This window comes from Morus notabilis, unplaced genomic scaffold (assembly GCF_000414095.1).
Source record: "Morus notabilis unplaced genomic scaffold, ASM41409v2 Scaffold61, whole genome shotgun sequence".
Classification (NCBI taxonomy): Eukaryota; Viridiplantae; Streptophyta; class Magnoliopsida; order Rosales; family Moraceae; genus Morus; species Morus notabilis.
The window spans coordinates 141,771-161,533 of NW_010362732.1; the positions used below are offsets into that span (position 1 = coordinate 141,771).

General features: G+C 38.4%; 2 protein-coding genes across 2 annotated transcripts; both read left to right on the top strand.

Moving 5' to 3' along the window:
* The first annotated feature begins 1,588 nt into the window (after positions 1-1,588).
* Positions 1,589-13,190, top strand: LOC21396379 (nuclear nucleic acid-binding protein C1D). Its single transcript, XM_010102715.2, has 6 exons — positions 1,589-1,946; positions 2,062-2,117; positions 2,363-2,417; positions 2,751-2,831; positions 2,926-3,184; positions 12,796-13,190. Exons 1-5 carry the CDS (start codon positions 1,739-1,741, stop codon positions 3,165-3,167), a joined length of 642 nt encoding a protein of 213 aa, XP_010101017.1. The 5' UTR covers positions 1,589-1,738; the 3' UTR covers positions 3,168-3,184; positions 12,796-13,190.
* A 1,078-nt stretch (positions 13,191-14,268) lies between these two features.
* LOC21396380 (nucleoid-associated protein At4g30620, chloroplastic) lies at positions 14,269-16,868 on the top strand. The gene is made up of 7 exons (XM_024168593.1): positions 14,269-14,513; positions 15,024-15,160; positions 15,815-15,915; positions 16,015-16,054; positions 16,275-16,346; positions 16,480-16,536; positions 16,685-16,868. The coding sequence occupies exons 1-7, from the start codon at positions 14,444-14,446 to the stop codon at positions 16,751-16,753; spliced, it is 546 nt and encodes a 181-aa protein (XP_024024361.1). The 5' UTR covers positions 14,269-14,443; the 3' UTR covers positions 16,754-16,868.
* Positions 16,869-19,763: the final 2,895 nt, after the last annotated feature.

Sequence of the window (19,763 nt, forward strand, 5' to 3'; positions counted from 1 at the left end):
AGAAACTATCGAAGACAACAAAGGGCATGCTCTTTTGTCCAAAAAACTCAAAAAAAGACAACTCGAGTTTCAACTTTATTCAAGTTCACGTTCTTTTAAGTTTCAACTTTATTCAAGTTATAACTTAAATTCAAGTTATAACTTAAATTCAACTCAAAAACTACACTCAAGTTACATTCCAAAAAAATAACCCTAAATTTATAAACAATCAAATATCGTCATACATCAAAAGAGCAAATTCTAGCACGCGAAGGATACTATCGTTCTCCTAATATAAATGACAACGATTCTAACACAAATGACATGTCATCTTTTGATACAAACAACAACAAAACTTTATGCACAAAACTGAATGTCATTTTCTGAGTAAACGACAACAAACTCAATAGACGACAAGTGACATATTGCTTACAATAAGCAACTTGTGACCACATATGAAATGTGGTTTTAACTTTAGTGACGGAAACATAAATACGACAAGTGACATATTACTTAACCAATTAAACGACACGTAGACACTTAAGCAGGCCATGCCAAGCCAAAAGGGAAGGGACGGGTTTCTGGCCGACCTATTTAGTCGGTGTAGTTCTAAACACGCCATGCAAGCTCATTATGTATATATTCTTAATTCTCTAGACTTTATATAATGAATGTTAAGAGATATCAATTCAAATTTTAATTTTTATATATCATTTGAATTGTCATTTTTATATTAATAGATGTTTAAAATATTATCATATTAATTAATAATAAGATATTATATATATTAATAAAATATTGATACGTGTATTATCACGATAAGAAATTACATTTAAAATATTAGCACGTGTATTTTGGGAGTGCAACTGACCGGAAAAGCACTTTCAGTAGCCGGCGGCGGTCAGATTGTTTTCCTTCTTTCCTACTCTCTCATTCCCCCGGTGTTGCGTTTTTACTTTATTTTTCATTTTTTTTATGTTAGAGATATCAATTCAAATTCTAATTTTTATATATCATTTGAATTGTCATTTTTATATTAATAGATGTTTAAAATATTATCATATTAATTAATAATAAGATATTACATATATTAATAAAATATTGATACGTGTGTTATCACGACAAGAAATTACATTTAAAATATTAGCACGTGTATTTTGGGAGTGCGACTAACCGAAAAAGCACTTTCAGTAGCCGGCGGCGGTCAGATTGTTTTCCTTCTTTCCTACTCTCTCATTCCCCCGGTGTTGCGTTTTTACTGTATTTTTCATTTTTTTTATTATTAATTTGATTAAAAAAAAGTTATTATAGAATGTGGTTATGCTTGTTTTTGTTTCTATAAAACAATGATATGAGACCGTAGATTCTCAATCTTGCGATCTAAAAAAATTTTACGGATCCGGTACTATAGTCACGTCGTCTTTTTTCTCGTTTTTCTGATAATTCGATGAGATGAGATTTGCTTATTTGGCTGCTGAATGCTGATAGTATATTTATCGTAATAAACCAAAAAATAAAATAACAAAATAACAAAACGACACAAAAAATTGGACTCGTGGCTTGTAATACACGTAAAACGAAGAGCAAAGTCTATTGCCCTAGACTGCCGCCATATCCGTTCCAACATAAAGCTCTCTACTCTCTACTCTCTACTATCTACTCCCCGGCGTAAGTCTTCTTCCTCAAAATTTCCGATTTGATCTGAAATCTTCGCATTTCTCCGCTTGTGTGCCCTAGAGTGATAGCGATTCGGCGAACAATGGACGTCGACGGAACAAAAAGCGCGGCGGTGCCAGAATCGGTGATGGATTCGGTGAAGCGAACTTTGGTCAATGTAGAAGAAGTTCGAACTCAGTGTCTCGATGTCTTGTCTCTTTCAGACCCAGAAGTTCTCGCCGAATTGCCCCCTCTGCAACGCGCCGAGTCTCTGCTCTTGCTCGCCAAGGCCACTACGACCCTTTTCGCGGGTAAAAACCCCAGCTCGCTTTTAAAACAAATTCCTTTTGCTTTCGATTTTGAACATTGTTTCTCTTTATGCATAAAGTTGATTTTTATTAGTTTGTTTGATTTTTCTTTTTTCAGTGAGGCTGAGATGTAATGGAGTTGACCCAGATGAGCATCCCGTCAAATCCGAGTTTGTAAGTTTTTGGGTGCCTTGTTTTTTGGGTTTCTAATCTTGTATTCGGCCTAATTAGTGTCTCATCTTGAAATTTCGGTTTTTGATTATATGGGTAGATTTTGTTATGTGAGGATGTAAGAGAATAATCTATCAATTTCGAGGTTATTACGGATTGATTATTGCGTTTGAGATTTTTGGCTTTTGTCCGTTCTTTCTAAATTTTTCATTTTTTTGATTATTTTTTCTGGTTCCTGGTGCTTGCAGGAAAGATTAAGCTTGTATCAAGATAAACTAGAAAGGTTTCTTGATTTGAGCAAAGGTAAGTGTTTCTTTTTTGCAATACCGTTTTTACACGGATCATCCTTTTTAAGTTGTCTCCTTATACTCCAAACTTAAACGGCTGAATAACTGGGACTGATATGCCAAATTAGAATTTATGTTTCTATCATCTAATTGTAAGGTTTTATTTTCTGGTCAATTATCTGTTAAGGATTAGACATACATTTTGGGGCAATGGATTTAGTTTTACATATTTGTAGCTAGTGGTATGGATTTAAAATTCTTTTGGAACCTTTCTTTTGCGTCAATAAAATTCTACCATAACCATATCTTTCTATTTCCAGTTGCTGAGAGTTTGAATTTGCTCCTGTAGCGCCTGTTCGACCTTCTACCACGTTAAACTTTCAGGCAGCAACCCGTTTTATCGAGCATTCTTTGCCTGACCTTACCCCAGGTTAGTGGGCATATGCTTTTTTGCTAGGACCATGACTTCTCCAACATCTTGGTTTTTGGTACAATTCAGTTGAAGATTTGTTTATTTTGTACAGAGCAGAGGCAAAGTATGAGAAATATTAGTAAGGGAGAGGGAAAAAAGATAAAGTATGTAGAGACGAATGTCCAAAAGAAGAGGAAGTACCCATCGACAGAGAAAAAATCTGTTCAAACTGCTGCCAAGGAATTTCTTGAGAAAGCAGCCTGGGAGCTTCTTGGTGATAATAACGATGGTTTTAAGGGACCTCTGCGGGCTGAAACTTCAGAAGATGAAGAAGAAGACCAGGCTATGAGCTGATTTCATGATCCCTCAAGGTGTGGTCTCCTGGTTTATTCCTGTTATGCTTTTGTTAATCTTATTGTTTTGTTATTGTTGATAGTTTGATGTTAGATATGATATATTAGAAGTTTTGCCAGGAAAAGGGAACCATATATTGCTGATTATTACTAATGAAATAGGTTTTTAACGAGATGTCATCACTATTCGCACTAACCCAAAATGTTTTTCATCGTCGTTCATCAATTAACAGGGATCTTCTCTTTTGATTTTTGTCATCTAGGGCTAGAAATCAGTCGATGACTTTTTTGCCTCCACCAAGTTTGCTTTTAGAGATTTCATTCCTTCTTGTCTGTTGTCAAAGATTCTTGTTTGGGATTGGGTTGCTTAAATTCTCCTTAGTGCATTACTATTGTGCGCCAAGTTAATATTTGCTTTTATAGGGAGCATTCTGGACATGTAAGTAGTTAAAGTTATTTGTTCTATCAAAGTTGAAGACTTGCCTTAGCTTTAGCCTTACAAAGGTGATAGGCCCCCTGTACGTTTTTACCTATGCAGAAACTTGGACGCAAAGGAGGAAGCAAAGGAGGCGAAGGGCAAGGGATTTCAAGTGACATTTCTTGCCTTAGCTTTAGCCTTACAAAGGTGATAGGCCCCTGTACGTTTTTACCTATGCAGAAACTTGGAGGCAAAGGAGGAAGCAAAGGAGGCGAAGGGCAAGGGATTTCAAGTGACATTAGGAGTGCTGAAGTGGCAGGAGGTGAATCATCAACTTTGGGTGATGACAGGGAGGGTGAGTTGGCAGTCATGGAGACGCCTATTGGATGCAATGATGTGGGAATGCTCAGGAGAGAGAAAGAGCATTAGGATTGATGCTGTTAGTTAGTTATAGGGAAGCGAATAAAACAGGAGCTGATTGGTGGAGGGAGGGTATCGATCAACTTTCACCATTTTCTGTACTTAGACGAGCATAAGAGAGTGCAAGGGGTCACTCGAAAACCCCCATATCCTTGTATTTTCTAGCATTTATTCAATCTAAGTCTAATTACATAGCTTGATTGATATGTTTTTCTTCCTATTTTCCTATTAAATTTGAGTTGCTTGAGTTGATTGTATTAAATTGGTATCAGAGCGTTACCTGGGAATGGCTCCAACGAAAAAGCAGGAAGAGAGAGGGGAGGGAACACTAGACGAGGTGCAGAAGGAGATGGAACAGTGTAGGGATGAGGTGTTGAAGATCCCAAAATTGGAGAAGGGAATGGAGCGTATCCTCAGGAAGCTGGAAGAGTTGATGCGCCAAAAACCAGGGTTGGCGCAGAAGGGGGAGGCCTCGTCGTCATCATAGCTCTCGCTGACACAGTTGCTGGTGACTGTTGAAAAGGAAGGGCGAGGCCACGAAGAGGTGCTGCGATTGGAGTACCGCGCTTGGAGAGTGGAGATGCCTACCTTTGATGGCGGGAATCCCGACGGGTGGATCTTTAAAGCGGAGAGATACTTCTCCATGAGCCAAATGGGTGAGAAGGAAAAGCTCGAAGTGGCGGTGGTTAGCTTGGACGGGGAGGCGCTGGCGTGGTTTTTGTCGGAAGATGGCCGACGTGCGATCTGAGACTGGACGAAGTTAAAGACGATGGTACTTGAGTGCTTCCCACCTACGCAGGACAGTAACCTCTACGAGAAATTCCCCGCACTGAAGCAGGTGTCAACGGTGAGGGAATATAGGCGGCAGTTTGAGGTTATGGCGGTGCCATTGACGGACGTTTCTAAGTCGGTCTTGGAAGGGAACTTCATCAACGGCCTTAAACCTGATATTCGGGCGGAGATTAGGATGCTGAAGCCATTGGGCTTGGGCCAGATCATGGAAATGGCCCAACGTGTAGAAGATAGGAACCTTCAGCTTTGTGGGCTTAAGGGGACAATGGGCTCTGCTGGGCTTTGCGCCAAGGGCCCAAATTCGAACCCTAGTGCTGGAAATCGGGGCACGGCCTCTTCACCCAGCTGTTCTGACACAGATTGCCGAAAAAGGTGGAGGCAGTGCGGCGATTCCCTTTCGAAGATTGTCGGATGCGAAACTTCAAGCCAAGAGAGAGAAAGGATTATGCTATAGGTGTGACGGCAAGTACACGATTGGTCATTGATGCCCAAACCGAGAACTACAGGTGTTGGTTTTCAAGGAGGAAGAGGAGTAACCGGATTCTGACGATGACACAACGGGGAAGTGTGTGACTGAAGAGGTGGCAGAGCTCTCACTGATTCGGTTGTGGGTCTTACAGCACCACGGACCATGAAGCTTGAGGGATAGATTGGTCAACATGAGGTAATTGTTTTGATTGATAGTGGAGCTTGTCACAATCTTAATTGGGAGAAAGGCAATTCCTTTTCATTGAAACGAATAGGTTACAATAAGCTCAATTACTGCAGTATAAAGAATAGGAAAGAAATCTCTACAAAATAGGAAACTACCCAAACAGAAGATACACCTAACAAAAACTCCTAGAAATCAGGAAATTACACACAATCCTCTGCAATCACATGGTTTCCTAATAAAGCCACATAATTTAACACTCCCCCTCAAGCTGGTGAATGTATATCTTCCATTCCAAGCTTGCTGACAATGTCTCAAAACATAGTGCTCGGCAGTCCCTTTGTAAGTACATCTGCTAGTTGATCTTTTGTTGAAACAAATGGAGTGCATATTAATCCATTGTCAAGTTTCTCTTTGATAAAATGTCTGTCAACTTCAATGTGCTTCGTTCGATCATGTTGAACAGGATTATGAGCAATACTGATGGCTGATTTGTTATCGTAGTATAGTTTCATTGGTCCTTCCCATTTTATCTTCAAATCATCAAGAACTATCTTCAACCATAGCAGTTCGCATATTCCCATTGCCATTGACCTAAACTCGGATTCGGCACTCGATCTTGCCACCACGTTTTGCTTACTCCTCCACGTTACAAGATTTCCACCTAGGAAAGTACAATAGCCCGAGGTTGACCTCCTGTCAACCAATGATCTTGCATAATCCGCATCAATATAGGCCTCTAACGTCATACCTTCTCCCTTCTTGAACAAAATACCTCTTCCGGGATTGCCCTTCAAGTATTGCAAGATTCTATGAACAGCCCTGAGATGTGTCTCTTTAGGATTGTGCATAAATTGGCTGACAATACTCACTGCAAATGCAATATCTGGTCTCGTATGTGCCAAATAGATCAACTTCCTAACAAGCCTCTGATAAGAGCCTCTATCCACCACGGGATCCTCTGGAGCATCACATAGTCCGTGATTGAACTCAATAGGTGTTAACCGGCTTACAGCCCAACTTCCTTGTTTCCTTTAGTAAATCAAGCACATACTTCTGTTGAGAGATAAAGATCCCTTGCTTTGAATGTGCCACTTCAATGCCTAGGAAGTATTTTAATTTTCCAAGTTCCTTGATGTCAAATTCTCTTAAGAGGCACCGCTTTAAGTTGTTCATTTCTCATGCATCATTGCCCGTCACTATAATATCATCCACATACACCAACAAAGCGGTCACTCCCCCTGAGTTAGAGTGTCTCACAAATAGAGTATGATCGCCTTGGCTCTGTTTATATCCCAAGATAGTCATTACCTTGGTGAATCTTCTGAACCAAGCTCTCGGTGTTTGTTTGAGTCCGTAGAGAGCCTTTTTCAATTTACACACCATGCCCTCTTTAGATTCAAACCCAGGAGGAACCTCCATATAAATTTCCTCTTCTAGGTCATCGTGGAGAAAAGCATTCTTGACATCAAACTGTTGTAGGTTCCACCCAAAATTAGCAGCCAACGACAGAAGAACCCGTACTGTGTTCATCTTTGCAACCGGGGCAACCGTCTCTAAATAATCAATGACGTAGGTTTAAGTGTACCCTTTGGCGACCAACCTTACCTTGTATCTTTCTACAGAACCGTCAGACTTGTACTTCACAGTCAAAACCCATCTACATCCAACCAATTTCTCCCACGTCTTGTTCTTTTCAAGAGCTTCCATCTCCATTTTCATAGCATCCTCCCACTTCTTGTCTCCTAATGCCTCAGATAAATTTCTCAGAATGGGAATTGTATGAAGGTTGCTAAGGAAGGCTCTATGGCTTTGGGATATGTTTTGGTAGGTCATGAACAGGTTTAGTGGATGTTTTGTGCGAGTTCTGGTTCCTTTCCTAAGAGCAATTGGTAGGTCAACATCACTTGGTTCTTCATGTTCTTCTACGGGTTAAATGGGCTCAGCTGATGGTGTGATATTTTCAGTATGTCTGGAAGAGATTTCGGGAGTCAGAACAATAGTACGAATAGGAGATTGTACCTGTACCGATTGAGAGATTGGGATTTTCTTCCTGGAATAAACCTGCAGTGGTTGAATATTGTCTTGTTTCTCCTTATCTTTCATCATTCCATATGACGTGGGTGACTCAACAAATGGTGTAGACTTAAAAGGAGTGGACTGAACAAGTGACTCAACATGTGCGGGTTCAACAGATGGTGAAACAGATTCAACTGGAGACTCGGGTGGATCGAATTGACTAGGAAAATCAAGGAGAGAAAGGTCATTTGCTCTATCTTCACTCAAGGTCTCCCCTTGAAGATAGGACTGCTGGAAAAAGGACTCATTCTCGACAAAAGTAACATCAGCCGAGACATAAAATTTCCTAGTAGGCGGATGGAAGCATTTGTACCCTTTTTGTGTAGAAGAGTATCCTATGAAAATGCACCGAACAGCACGTGGGTCGAGTTTCCCTCTGTTTTGTGAGTGAACATGAACAAAGGCAACACTTCCAAAAATTCTAGGAACAAGATTATTGGAAGCATTAAAGTTTGGAAAAAAATTTAGTGAGAATTGTAACTGGACTTGGAACTCAAGGACTCGAGTTGGAAGTTTATTAATAAGATGGGCAACGGTCAAAACGGCTTCTCCCCAATATTGTTTAGGGACGTTTTTGTGAACAATAAAGCTCTTGTTATATTTAAAAGATGACCATTTTTATGTTCGGCTACTCTGTTTTGTTGAGGGGTACTAACACAAGATAACTCATGAATAATCCCTTCTTTTTGAAAAAATTGGGAAATAATTTGATTGAAATAATCCCTGGCATTATCAGAACGAAACCGCTTAATTCTCACATCAATTTGAGTTTTGATCATGTTTTAAAAATTAGGAAAAACACTACCAACATCATATTTGTGTTTCAGGAGATAAATCCACGTTACTCGGGTACAATCATCAATAAATGAAACAAACCACTTAGCACCAGAAACATTTGGAACCGTAGAAGGTCCCTAAATATCACTATGAATGAGAGAAAAAAGAATGAGTGTTCTTGTATTGCTTATTGGAAAAGAAGCACGTTTGTGCTTGGCAAGTTCACAATCATTACAATAAAAAGTTTCAACAGTGGACCCTTTGAATAACATAGGAAACATCAACTTAAGGACACTAAAAGACGGATGACCTAGACGACGATGATAAAGCCAAATCTTATCTTTATTTGACATAACAGACTCGGAAAGGAATGATGTAGATAGGGAATTCTCAACACTAGTTCTTCCACTTTGGTCTTCCAGGTAGTAAAGACCGCCCCTTTCACTAGCACGTCCAATCATCCTCCTCGTGCTCTGCTCCTGAAATACACAATATGAAGGAAAAAAAGTTACATTGCAATTGGAGTCTTTGGTAAGCTTTTGAATGGAAATGAGGTTTGTAAACGGTTTTGGAACATGAAGGACATTTTTAAGTGTGAGAGAGTCGCTTATATAAATGTCCCCTTGACCGGCTATAGTGGTAATAGACCCATCAGCTATAGTTATTTTCCTATGACTAGAACAAGGAGTATAGGAAATAAAAAAACTTGGAGGAACAAGTCATGTGATCAGTGGCTCCGGAATCAAATCACCCACATCTTTGAAGAAATTTTTTATGAGACATTAACAACACAAGAGGAAGAAGAGATACCTGAAAACACCAGTGAACACGTACTTGCCGAGGAAGGTTTCTCAAGGGACCCCAACAACATCTTCAACTTATCAATTTCTTCTTTGTCGAATCCTGAAATTGAATTTGGTGGTACCTCGTCATTGCTCGAATAACTGTGAGCCACGTGTGCTTGTCCTTGCTCGTTTGTAGCAAAATTTCTGTTTATATTCGGAGGTCTCCCATTGAGTTTCCAGCAATTTTCCTTAGTGTGTCGATGTTTCTTGCAATACGAACACCACAAGGAATCTTTGTTGGATTGTCTCGATGGTACAACCTGTCTATTATCCTCTTTTTGGCGTTGTTCCGAGCCAAAACTCCGTACAGCCTGTCTATTATCCTCCTTTTGGCGTTGTTCCGAGCCAAAACTCCTTGTGCTATTAGCCTTTGACACCAAGGCTGAACTCTCCACAGTGTGCGCTTCAATCATAACCCCTCTTCTTCCTTCTTCAGCAAGGACCAGAGCAATTGTCTCATTCAACGATGGCAGATCGTCCTTTCCAAGTATTTGTACCCGTACAACATCAAACTCAACATTCAACCTTGCGAGAAAATCAAAGATTCGTCCTTTTTCAACAAATCCTTTAAGAATGGCTGCATCATCACTACACTTCATTTGAATGCATTGGTAATGGTCTATCTCTTGCCAAAGACCTTTCAAAAGATTAGAATATTCCGTGATTGACCGATTTCCCTACTTGGTGGCTGAGATTTTGGTATTGATTTCATAAATTTGGGCAGCATCGTTCACTTTTGAGTAGGTTTCTTTCACGGCATCCCATATCTCCTTCGCCGTACTCAAACGCATACATGTGTTGCTGATTTCTAGTAGCATAGAGTTCCATAACCAGGACATCACAAGCGAGTCCTATTCATTCCAAGCATCAAACTTAGGGTCTCCCTGTTTAGACCCATTACCCGAGCAAATGATTCAGTTTGCCTCTTCCCTTCAAAAACGTGCGAACCAATTGAGACCACTTTAGATAATTCTTTCCGTTTAATCTGTAAGCAGCCTGAATATTCTGCAAATCCCCTGTAGAAGAGTTGATGTTGCTCTCGGTCGAGGAAGTCACAGAAGATTCGGTCGTGTTGCTGGTTGTAGATAAGTTTGTCATGGTGCTTGGATAAGTGGATAACGTTTTAGAGGGTAATAATGAAAAGAGGAATAAATGGTTGCTCTTACGATAAAAGAGATTCAAGCGAACAGCGGGCAGCAACAAAGCTGAAAAATAACGCTGGAATCGCAAATTAGAATAAGGTTGAAAGAGGCAGAAAGTATCGAGAATAAACAATCCAGAAAAGAGCCTAGGGCTCTGATACCATGTCACAATCTTAATTAGGAGAAAAGCAATTTCTTTTCATTGAAACGAATAGGTTACAATAGGCTCAATTATATACACGGTACTGCATTCTAAAGAATATGAAAGAAATCTCTACAAAATAGGAAACTACCCAAACAAAATATACACCTAACAAAAACTCCTAGAAATCAGGAAATTACACACAGTCCTCTACAATCACATGGTTTCCTAATAAAGCCACATAATTTAACAGAGCTACCCACAATTTTATTTCTTCAGAGTTGGTTAATAAGTTGAAATTGCCATTAGACACCACTGGGAGTTATGGCGTGATTATGGGTACGGGGTTGTTAGTGAAGGGTGAGGGGGTGTGTAGGGGTGTGGCGTTGACCTTGCAAGCGGTAGAGGTCATCGAAGACTTTCTTCCTTTAGAATTGGGAAGCTCGGACATTATTCTAGAGATGCAGTGGTTGGAAACTTTGGGGTCGATGACGGTTAATTGGAAAATCTGTCGATGAGGTTCAAAATAGGGGAAAATTGGGTGGTATTACAAGGGGACCCCGGGTTGTGTAGATATGCTATTTCATTGAAGGCGTTGGTCAGGGCCTTGAAGCAAGAAGGGCAGGGGGTGTTGTTGGAGCTAGGGTCGATGTTGGTGAAACATCCTTCTTCGAGGAAAGGCAAGGAAGTTGTACCTGCAGCCCTGCAAACATTGCTTCAGAAATAGAAGGTAGTTTTTGAGATGCCATTGGATTTGCCCCCTCCAAGGGAGCGTGATCATGCCATAGTCTTGAAGGAAGGGGCATCTACCATTAATGTGAGGCTCTATCGATACCCGCAAGCATAGAAAAATGAAATTGAAAGGCTTGTTGGGGAGATGTTAGCAGTGGGAATTATTCATCCTAGCATGAGTCCTTACTCTAGTTCGGTTCTCTTGGTCAAGAAGAAAGACGGTAGTTGGAGGTTTTGTGTGGATTATCGTGCTCTAAACAAGGAGACGGTGCCGGATTGATTTTCGATACCGGTAATAGAGGAGTTGCTAGATGAGTTGCATGGCGCAACGATATTCTCAAAGATCGACCTCAAGTTGGGATATCACCATATTCGGGTTTGGTCGGAGGACGTGCCCAAGACAACATTTCGACCACATGCGGAACATTACAAATTTCTCGTAATGCCATTCGGCCTCGCATCGGTTGACAAGCAGCTTACTAAATGAGACAGTATGCTTGATGTCTTGAAGCTTCATCTTTCGCGCGCCCAACAGAAGATGAAGTCTTGGACCGATTCCAAGTGCTGAGATGTTCGGTTTGAGGTGGGCGAGCTAGTTTTCTTGCAGCTTCGACCGTACCCGCCAGAAGACTCTAGCTTATTGCCGCAACGAGAAGCTAGCCCGTTGCTACTATCGGCCAATTCGCATGTTGGGGCTGTTGCCTACTGCCTGCAACTTCCGTTCCACCTCCATCATCCCGTCTTTCACGTCTCGCAGTTGTGTCGCGCTATTGGGGCAGCAACAACCATCCCCACACTGCCACCTAATCTGTCCAAAGACATGGAACTTCAGGCTGAACCTGTCGCCCTGTTGAGTGTTCGCCATAGTGTACGCAGTTCTGATTCTGGCCTGGAAGTGCTGATCCACTGGGATACTGCCTTCCTATGATGATACCTGGGAGTCTTTTGATGCCATCAATAAGCAATTTCCTACTTTGCACCTTGAGGACAAGGTGCTGAATTGGGCGGGGAGTATTGATAGGCCCCCTGTACGTTTTACCTATGCACGTCGTAAGAAACTTGGAAGCAAAGGAGGCAAAGGGCAGGGGTTTCAAGTGACATCAGGAGTGCTGAAGTGGCAGGAGGTGAATCAGCAACTTTGGGTACTGACAGAGAGGGTGAGCTGGCAGTCATGGAGACACCTATTGGATGCAATGATGTGGGAATGCTCAGGAGAGAGAAAGAGCATTGGGATTGATGCAGTTAGTTAGTTAGAAGGGAGCGAATAAAACAAGAGTTGATTGGTGGAGGGAGGGTATCGATCAACTTTCACCATTTTCTGTACTTAGACGAGCTTATGCTCTACGGAGTGCAAGGGGTCACTCGAAAACCCCCATATCCTTGTATTTTCCAGCATTTATTCAATCTGAGTCTAATTACAGAGCTTGATCGATCTGTTTTTCTTCCTATTTTCTTGTTAAATTGGAGTTGCTTGAGCCGGTTGTATCGAAAGGACTCAATTATTTTAACTCCTTTTTTGTTTTTTTGTTTTGTTTTTTTTTATTTGTTTTTGTTTTTGTTTTTTTTGTTTTTTTTGTTTTGTTTTTGTTGTCGTGGTATTGACAGGTTTCTTTGTTTTCTCTCTTCACAGAATTTCTGCCGAGACCAGAATGGTCAGTATTTGTGATTGACCCCGAACGACTGTTGATCCATCCTTGCGCAAGATTTTCTGGAATCTTGGTTTTTGCAAAAGAACTTCTGAGAAAGTAACCCCCTGTTTGGTGAGAAGGAATCGTAATTCAGGTGTAGTAAATTAGCATTTTGCAATATGCCTTTTTGTTGGAGGAAAAAGGTGTCGGATGACCCTTCCGTGCTATGGAGATCTGCTTTCTGTTGGTTTTCATGCCATGTGGGAGTACCCTGAAGCTGGTTTATAAACTATTGTTTTAGGTGGCCATCATGATCTACCTTGTGTGAGACGTTCAACACTAATTGGTAGCCCTTTTCTTAAATTTTCTTAATGCATGTATTAGTGTTGCCTGTTGATGATTATGACGACTTCAAGTAGAATGGCAATAGCGTTGCTTCTTCAACGGGTTTCAAGTAGTGAATTGTTTTGGGAAGAACAAAAGTGCAACACTTACGGATAGAATTCAACCTACAAGTTCTCAACAATAATGTTAGTAATAATAATCTAGAATTCTTCAGTTATTGTAAATTAAGAAATTGGGCTCGAATTAAAAAAAAAAAAAAAAAAAGAGAGAGATTGAGCTCAATTGTAACTTATTCCCAAAGACCAAAGTGGTATTGAGGATCGAGTATCGGAGAAAATGAATGGTAAGTCACCAAGTCCTAATGTAGGGAGCTTTGCCCAAGTGCCACCCAACCAATCTTGGGTTGATTTTTTCCATGAAAAGAAGTTTCAATTAAATTCCACAACACATTGAAAGTACTAAAAACTGCCTGTCATACTAGTAAATAATTCTCCACCAGTGAGTCAGTGACCAATGGACGGGGGTAAGGATGAGGAAGAGAAAAGAAGTGAGAGAAGGGAAGAGGGAGAATTTTTTTTTTTTTAAATATATAAAAGAATTTTACATATAACATATTTCATAAATAACAAACATTGAAATTGTTAAAATAATTACTACATCATTGTGTAATTTAAAATGTGGATATCGCATATTAGTTCTTCATATATTAATTATTTTTAAAACATTTTAAAAAATGTATATGTTTCAATCACACTCTCATAAATTACTTACGACAGCTAGTGAGCTTGTTTATTGAGATATTGTTTATTGAGATATTTAGGCAATATGTTGCTTTTTAAGGTTAGATTGATTTTTATCATGAGTATTAAAATTATTATAAAATATACCATAATAATATCATTTAAGTTTTACATACTTAGTAAAATTATATTTATACGTTTATGTATTTGATTCAGCATCTTTGAATTTTATGATAATTTTATTATTTTTTATCTATATATTTATAATTTTTATAAATTTTACGTTTTTTAAGTATATTCTAATTGTACATTCTTTATAATAATTTATTAATCTGAATATATACCAATCTAAACATAAAACGTGTCTCGAGACATGTGTCAATCGAACCATACTGTAGCCCACGAAAGTCCAAAACTGCAACCACAGCTTCACGTATTCCACCTTCTCTAATTTTGTTTTTATTTATTTACTTTTTTCCATTTCCTTTTAATCTTCCTTTCCAAGTTTCAACTGATTCATTCAATTCAACCGACTTCTGCTTCTGCTTTTTCTTCATCGTCGTCAATGGCTTCCACCACCACCACTGCTTTAACCTCACACCTCCTCACTCAACCCAGATACCGCCTCCCTTTCCGTAAGCTCTCCTCTCTTTTCTCTTCATCCTATATATATATATATATATTTTTTTTTTTAAATGCTAACCGCTAATCAATTCAGACCCAAATTTGTATTTCTGCGTAATTCATTCGACGAAATATGCTCATGATTAGTTATTGGTTCTGCTCTACACGCGCAATTGATTCCGATTTCGTGATTAAGTAGCCATTATTCGTTAACATCTTGTTGGACTAAAATTGAACTGACCCATCTTCCATAATTTGGGTTTTCTCTGTTCGCGTTTCTTGATAAATCTTGATAACCTTTGATGATCATGAATGATGTGAAGATTTTGATGTGAAGATTTTGATGTTTTCAGTTATGAAGCAACGCCACGGAGGGATTATATAACCATTAGTGTATAATATATCCGTTTTCCTCCTCTTCATATACTCATTTTCTTTTTTTGGGGATGGAATTTTTGGTGTGAACTTTCTTCCATTGATTTCTGATGGAAATCAAGCTTAACATCTTGTAATGCGTCCAGGTGAAGTGAACTCATACGATGGCGGTCCCTCAACTCTATCTTGGCCTAATTGTAAGACTGGGAAGAGAACACAATCACTTCGTGTATATGGCTCATTTGGTGGGAAGAATGAGAAGAGTGATGATGGACCTTCAAAGGTTTAACCATTTACTCTTTATAGTTTTGTTAATCATTAGCTCAACTGTTATATTATTAGTGGGTAAGGATTATTTTTTGATTCTATTCTCATTCGTAACTTCATATTTGCAAAGCTATTTTAGCAAATGCTAATTCTAAGTTGAGGTTCTGATAAATAAATGTAAGATGCCCTTTTTCATTTGACCTTATTCAATTCCCATTCAACCAAGTTGTCGTTGAATTGAAACCTTATGTTCCTTTTCTAACCCAACACCTGTCAAGAACAAAGAGAAGGAAATGGACATAGATTAAAGATTCTGTATGTGTTTTGACACACATTACATCTTGCTTTATTTATTTTTTATTTTATTTTATTTTTTTGCTCAACATCAAATCTTGCATGTTTGTTTCTTCCTGCTGATTCTTTTTCTCTTTTTTCTTTTGAGCCATTATAACTACTAATACCGTTACTACTTTAGTATTGCTGAGTTTGCTGTAAATGTGACACCCTCATAGTTAACTAGATCCAAAATGTGATTAATTGTACTCTTTTATCTAAACAAGGGCACATTGTCAGTGCCAGTACTACATTTCTGTCTTCTTTCTTCTTGTTCTTCCTTTTCTTTTTTTCCTTTTTGTTTTTTAACAGTAGCTTTATGTGCCTTTGAGTTCAGGCTGGAATATTGGGTAATATGCAAAATCTGTATGAAACTGTTAAGAAAGCCCAGATGGTGGTACAAGTTGAAGCAGTACGCGTGCAGAAAGAGCTTTCGGAGTATGTTACTGTTCTTGCTTTCATTTTCTGATACTAATATTCCATTTTCAATAGGAAGTAAACCTTTTTTTTTTCTTTTTTTTTTTCTCTGTTTTGCAGAGCAGAGTATGATGGGTATTGTGAAGGTGAGCTTATAAAGGTATGGCTTTCTTCTTTTCTTAGACATTCTTCACTACAGTGCTTATTCTGCCCAACTCTGTAAAGGTAGTCATATGATAATGCATTAGCAATAGGCTCAAATTCTGGAACATAAGATTGGTGTCAAATTTTTTTTTTAATTATTATTGTTATTACTATGTCTATTACAACTCTTTAGTGGATTAGTTCACATATAACTTGCTGATTAAATTTTTACCCAGGCAACCCTTACTGGTAACCAGCAGCCAGTGTGCATTGAGATAACTGATGCTGCCATGGAACTTGGAGCCGAAGTACGTGAAAGACGCTAAATAGCATCGTATCTCATACCAATTACTATAGCAAGTTATTTATTTATTTAGTTATTTTTAGAGTATGAAGGGATCTTGTGTTTTACATTTTTTTTATTTTATTTTTGGAATGCAGAAACTCTCTCTTTTGGTTACCGAAGCATACAATAATGCCCACCAGAAGAGTGTCCAGGTTGATCTAATTATCCTTTCTTCTGGCAATTGTTTTTTGGGCTCCTTCTCTGCTTCTTAGGTTACACACTGATATTTGGTTTAACTAATACTGATATGTTCTAGCCAAAAAAAAGAAGTTAATATCATTGTTATTTTTGAATTCTTAGGCCATGAAGGACAGAATGAACAATCTTGCCCAGGGTTTAGGAATGCCAGAAGGCCTCAAAGATATATGAGTTTCTGCAACCTCAAAGGAGACGAATTTTGTTAATCGACTCTGAATAGCTTATGGGATGATTGTCCCGTTGAATTCGCCTTTTTGGTCTAATATCTGAAAATAGTTTTAACCAACATTGCACCATCGTATTTTACCTAGAAGCAAATCTTTGTCTTGAAAATTATGATAGCAAGTTCTTGATGAAATACTTCCGCCAACCTTATGAATAATTCACTGACTTGGAAGTCGCAAGGAATTATATTTAAAGAATAGAACTCCTGCATTCGGATAGAATCACAGCACACCAAGCTAGTCTCACTAGTCTTGACTTTAGCTTTCTTTTCTTTCTTGCTTTCCTGGTTCGCACTTTCCAGACTCGGGTCAGGTCAGGATTAAATTAACCTTATTCCCGTCAGTTTCACTCTATTTTCTTTCAATGGCATCCGCTTTCAATTAATTAAGAAAGAGATTCCTCGGTGTGAACTCAGATAGGTACAGTGTCTGGTTTACGAGTGCCTGTACAGGCAGTGGCTAGATCATTTGCGTCAACGCAGCGACTCACCTTCTTGCTCTCAAAAGAAGGTCCGGCATCCTTTTCTTATTCGATAGCTAGACCGAATCGGGATGGGGCGAACATAATCACCAAGTTAAGTTCACGACTTTGTTTATGACCTCATAGCCACCATCCTTTTTCCAGGGTTTGACCCCCGCTCAGAATAAATGCAGTTCAAAAGGAAGGGGCGAGGAATGCCCCCGCTGAGAATAGAACAAAGGGTACTTTTTTATGATAATTGGTTGATTGGGGAAAATAATGACCTTAGAGCACTACCCGGAGACTTCCCTTGCCTGCTTCTCTCCGATGAAGGCGTTGGAAGTGCTGTTGATTGTGCTCCTCAAGGAAAGAAGGTCAATAATATCCGCAGTGGAGTAAGAATCCCCCTGGAACAATGGTCTAGCCCCATGGACTAGTCGTTCAGTAGTCTTATAGAGTGGTTACTCAATGGTCCAGTTGTTTAGCCCTACTAGCGGAGGCTAAGAATTAATGGCAGCTGTCGGCAGCGCACAACATAAGTCTCTAGCCTGTTGCAAAGCCTACCGTGAAGGGCCCAGCAAACGGAACTCAGAGCAGCTCAAGATCCCTACAGCACTACTCCGTTGGTGAATGTGTTAAGAATACTCATTCATGAAATCATATTACGAAAATTCTACTCCAATGTTACTGGATAAATTATTAGAGCCTTTAAGTTGTGATTATTCATTTATTTATATATTTATATCTGTCTCTCTGTATATAGTCTAGCAACATGACTTTCATATTCCCAAACATCATTTGTCACTAATGGGTACAAGTAGAAAATTCTTTTTATATTTCACAAATCACAAATATATATACACCCCGCCCCCTTATTTCTACTACTAGTACTAGTAGTGTAGTAGCTAGTGCTATATATACATGCAAGGTGTTTACAACAAATGACACAAGTCCTTATAATGAGAAACCGAAGTAACATTACATAATTGCCGCTGGCAAGAGGAGAGAATTGTTTAACTTATCTTTGAAGAGTGTATCGGTCTTGATTTTTATCTCTTATTCTTGATTAATACTCTTTTAACTAGTATAATTATTTGACTAAAATGCTATTAATCCCCGTTTGTATCGCTCCTTGTTAAGAATTTGAGTTAAAAAGTGAATTCATGTAAGAGAAAATACAGTAATAGAAAAGTTAAATTTGAATTTTTGTGAGAGAAAAAACACTGTAGCAAAACTCGAGTTATAATTCGAACTAATGAAACAAATAGAGGCCTCGACTCATAAACTCTAAAAGGATATTTGTTTCTTTTCTATTTACCTCAAATAAGACCATGTAAATTAAATTGATAAAAGAGCGCAAGTAGATTAAATTGATAAAAGAGCGTATGCGTGTGAAAATTAGTATTGATTTTTTTTTTTTTTTTTGCTTAATACTTTTAATAAAGAATAATTAAATTCTTAAGGTTAAGCCCTATAGATTGAACTTAGATAATGAATTCTGAATTATCCCTAAGTCTCACTACAACAAATTTTACATTATACGGCACTTATTTAACAACGCTTTAAGAAAAAATGTCATCTAATGTGGTGAAAAAATTCGGATCGAAGATTTCCGTGTTTCAAAAATTTCATACTATATATTAGATGATGATTTCTAGGAAACTGTCGTTAATTGTTAGACATTAAAAAACTATCGTCTAATGTCTACAAAAAAATAAAATTAAGAAAATTTGAGCACATTAGACAATAGTTTTTAAAGTTTCTAGGAAACTGTCGTTAATTGTTAGACATTAAAAAACTATCGTCTAATGTCTACAAAAAAAATAAAATTAAGAAAATTTGAGCACATTAGACAATAGTTTTTAAAACCGTCTTCTAATCTCCAATATTTAATGATTGTTTTTAAAATTCAAAAACAGTTGTTAATTTCAAAAACAGTCGTTAAATGTCAAAAAATTTCAAAAAAAAGGTGGACTTTTTCCTGCTCATCCTTTTCTTTTCATATTTCGAAACTTTTTCTTTCTCTTTTATAATATCGAGCACTCTCTTCCACTTTTCTCTAACTCTCATCTCCAAACTCTAATTTTTCTCTCAAATCCCCCTCTCACTTCCTCATTCTATCTCTTCCCCATTCCCTCTCTAATTTCTTCCCCTTAAATCCCAATGTCCGTGCACCGTTCTCATCACCCCTCTCCATTTTCGTCGTTGTCGCCACCCCTCTCCATGTTCGCCATCATCTCCGCCCCTCTCCAAGTTCACTGTCGTCACTCCATTGGCAAAATTTGGATTTTCTTTTGCATTCAAATTTTTCATTTGCTTTTTTCTTTGCATTTAATTATTTTTTGTTAGTTAGATTTGTGTTATATGTACATTGATGATGAATATTAGGAACAAAACGATTTGTAATAATTTTTTGTATTTTGTTATTCTTGTTGTTTGATGAAGTATGGGAGTTTTTTTCCTAATTTGTAAATAATATGTGAAATATTATTGTTTA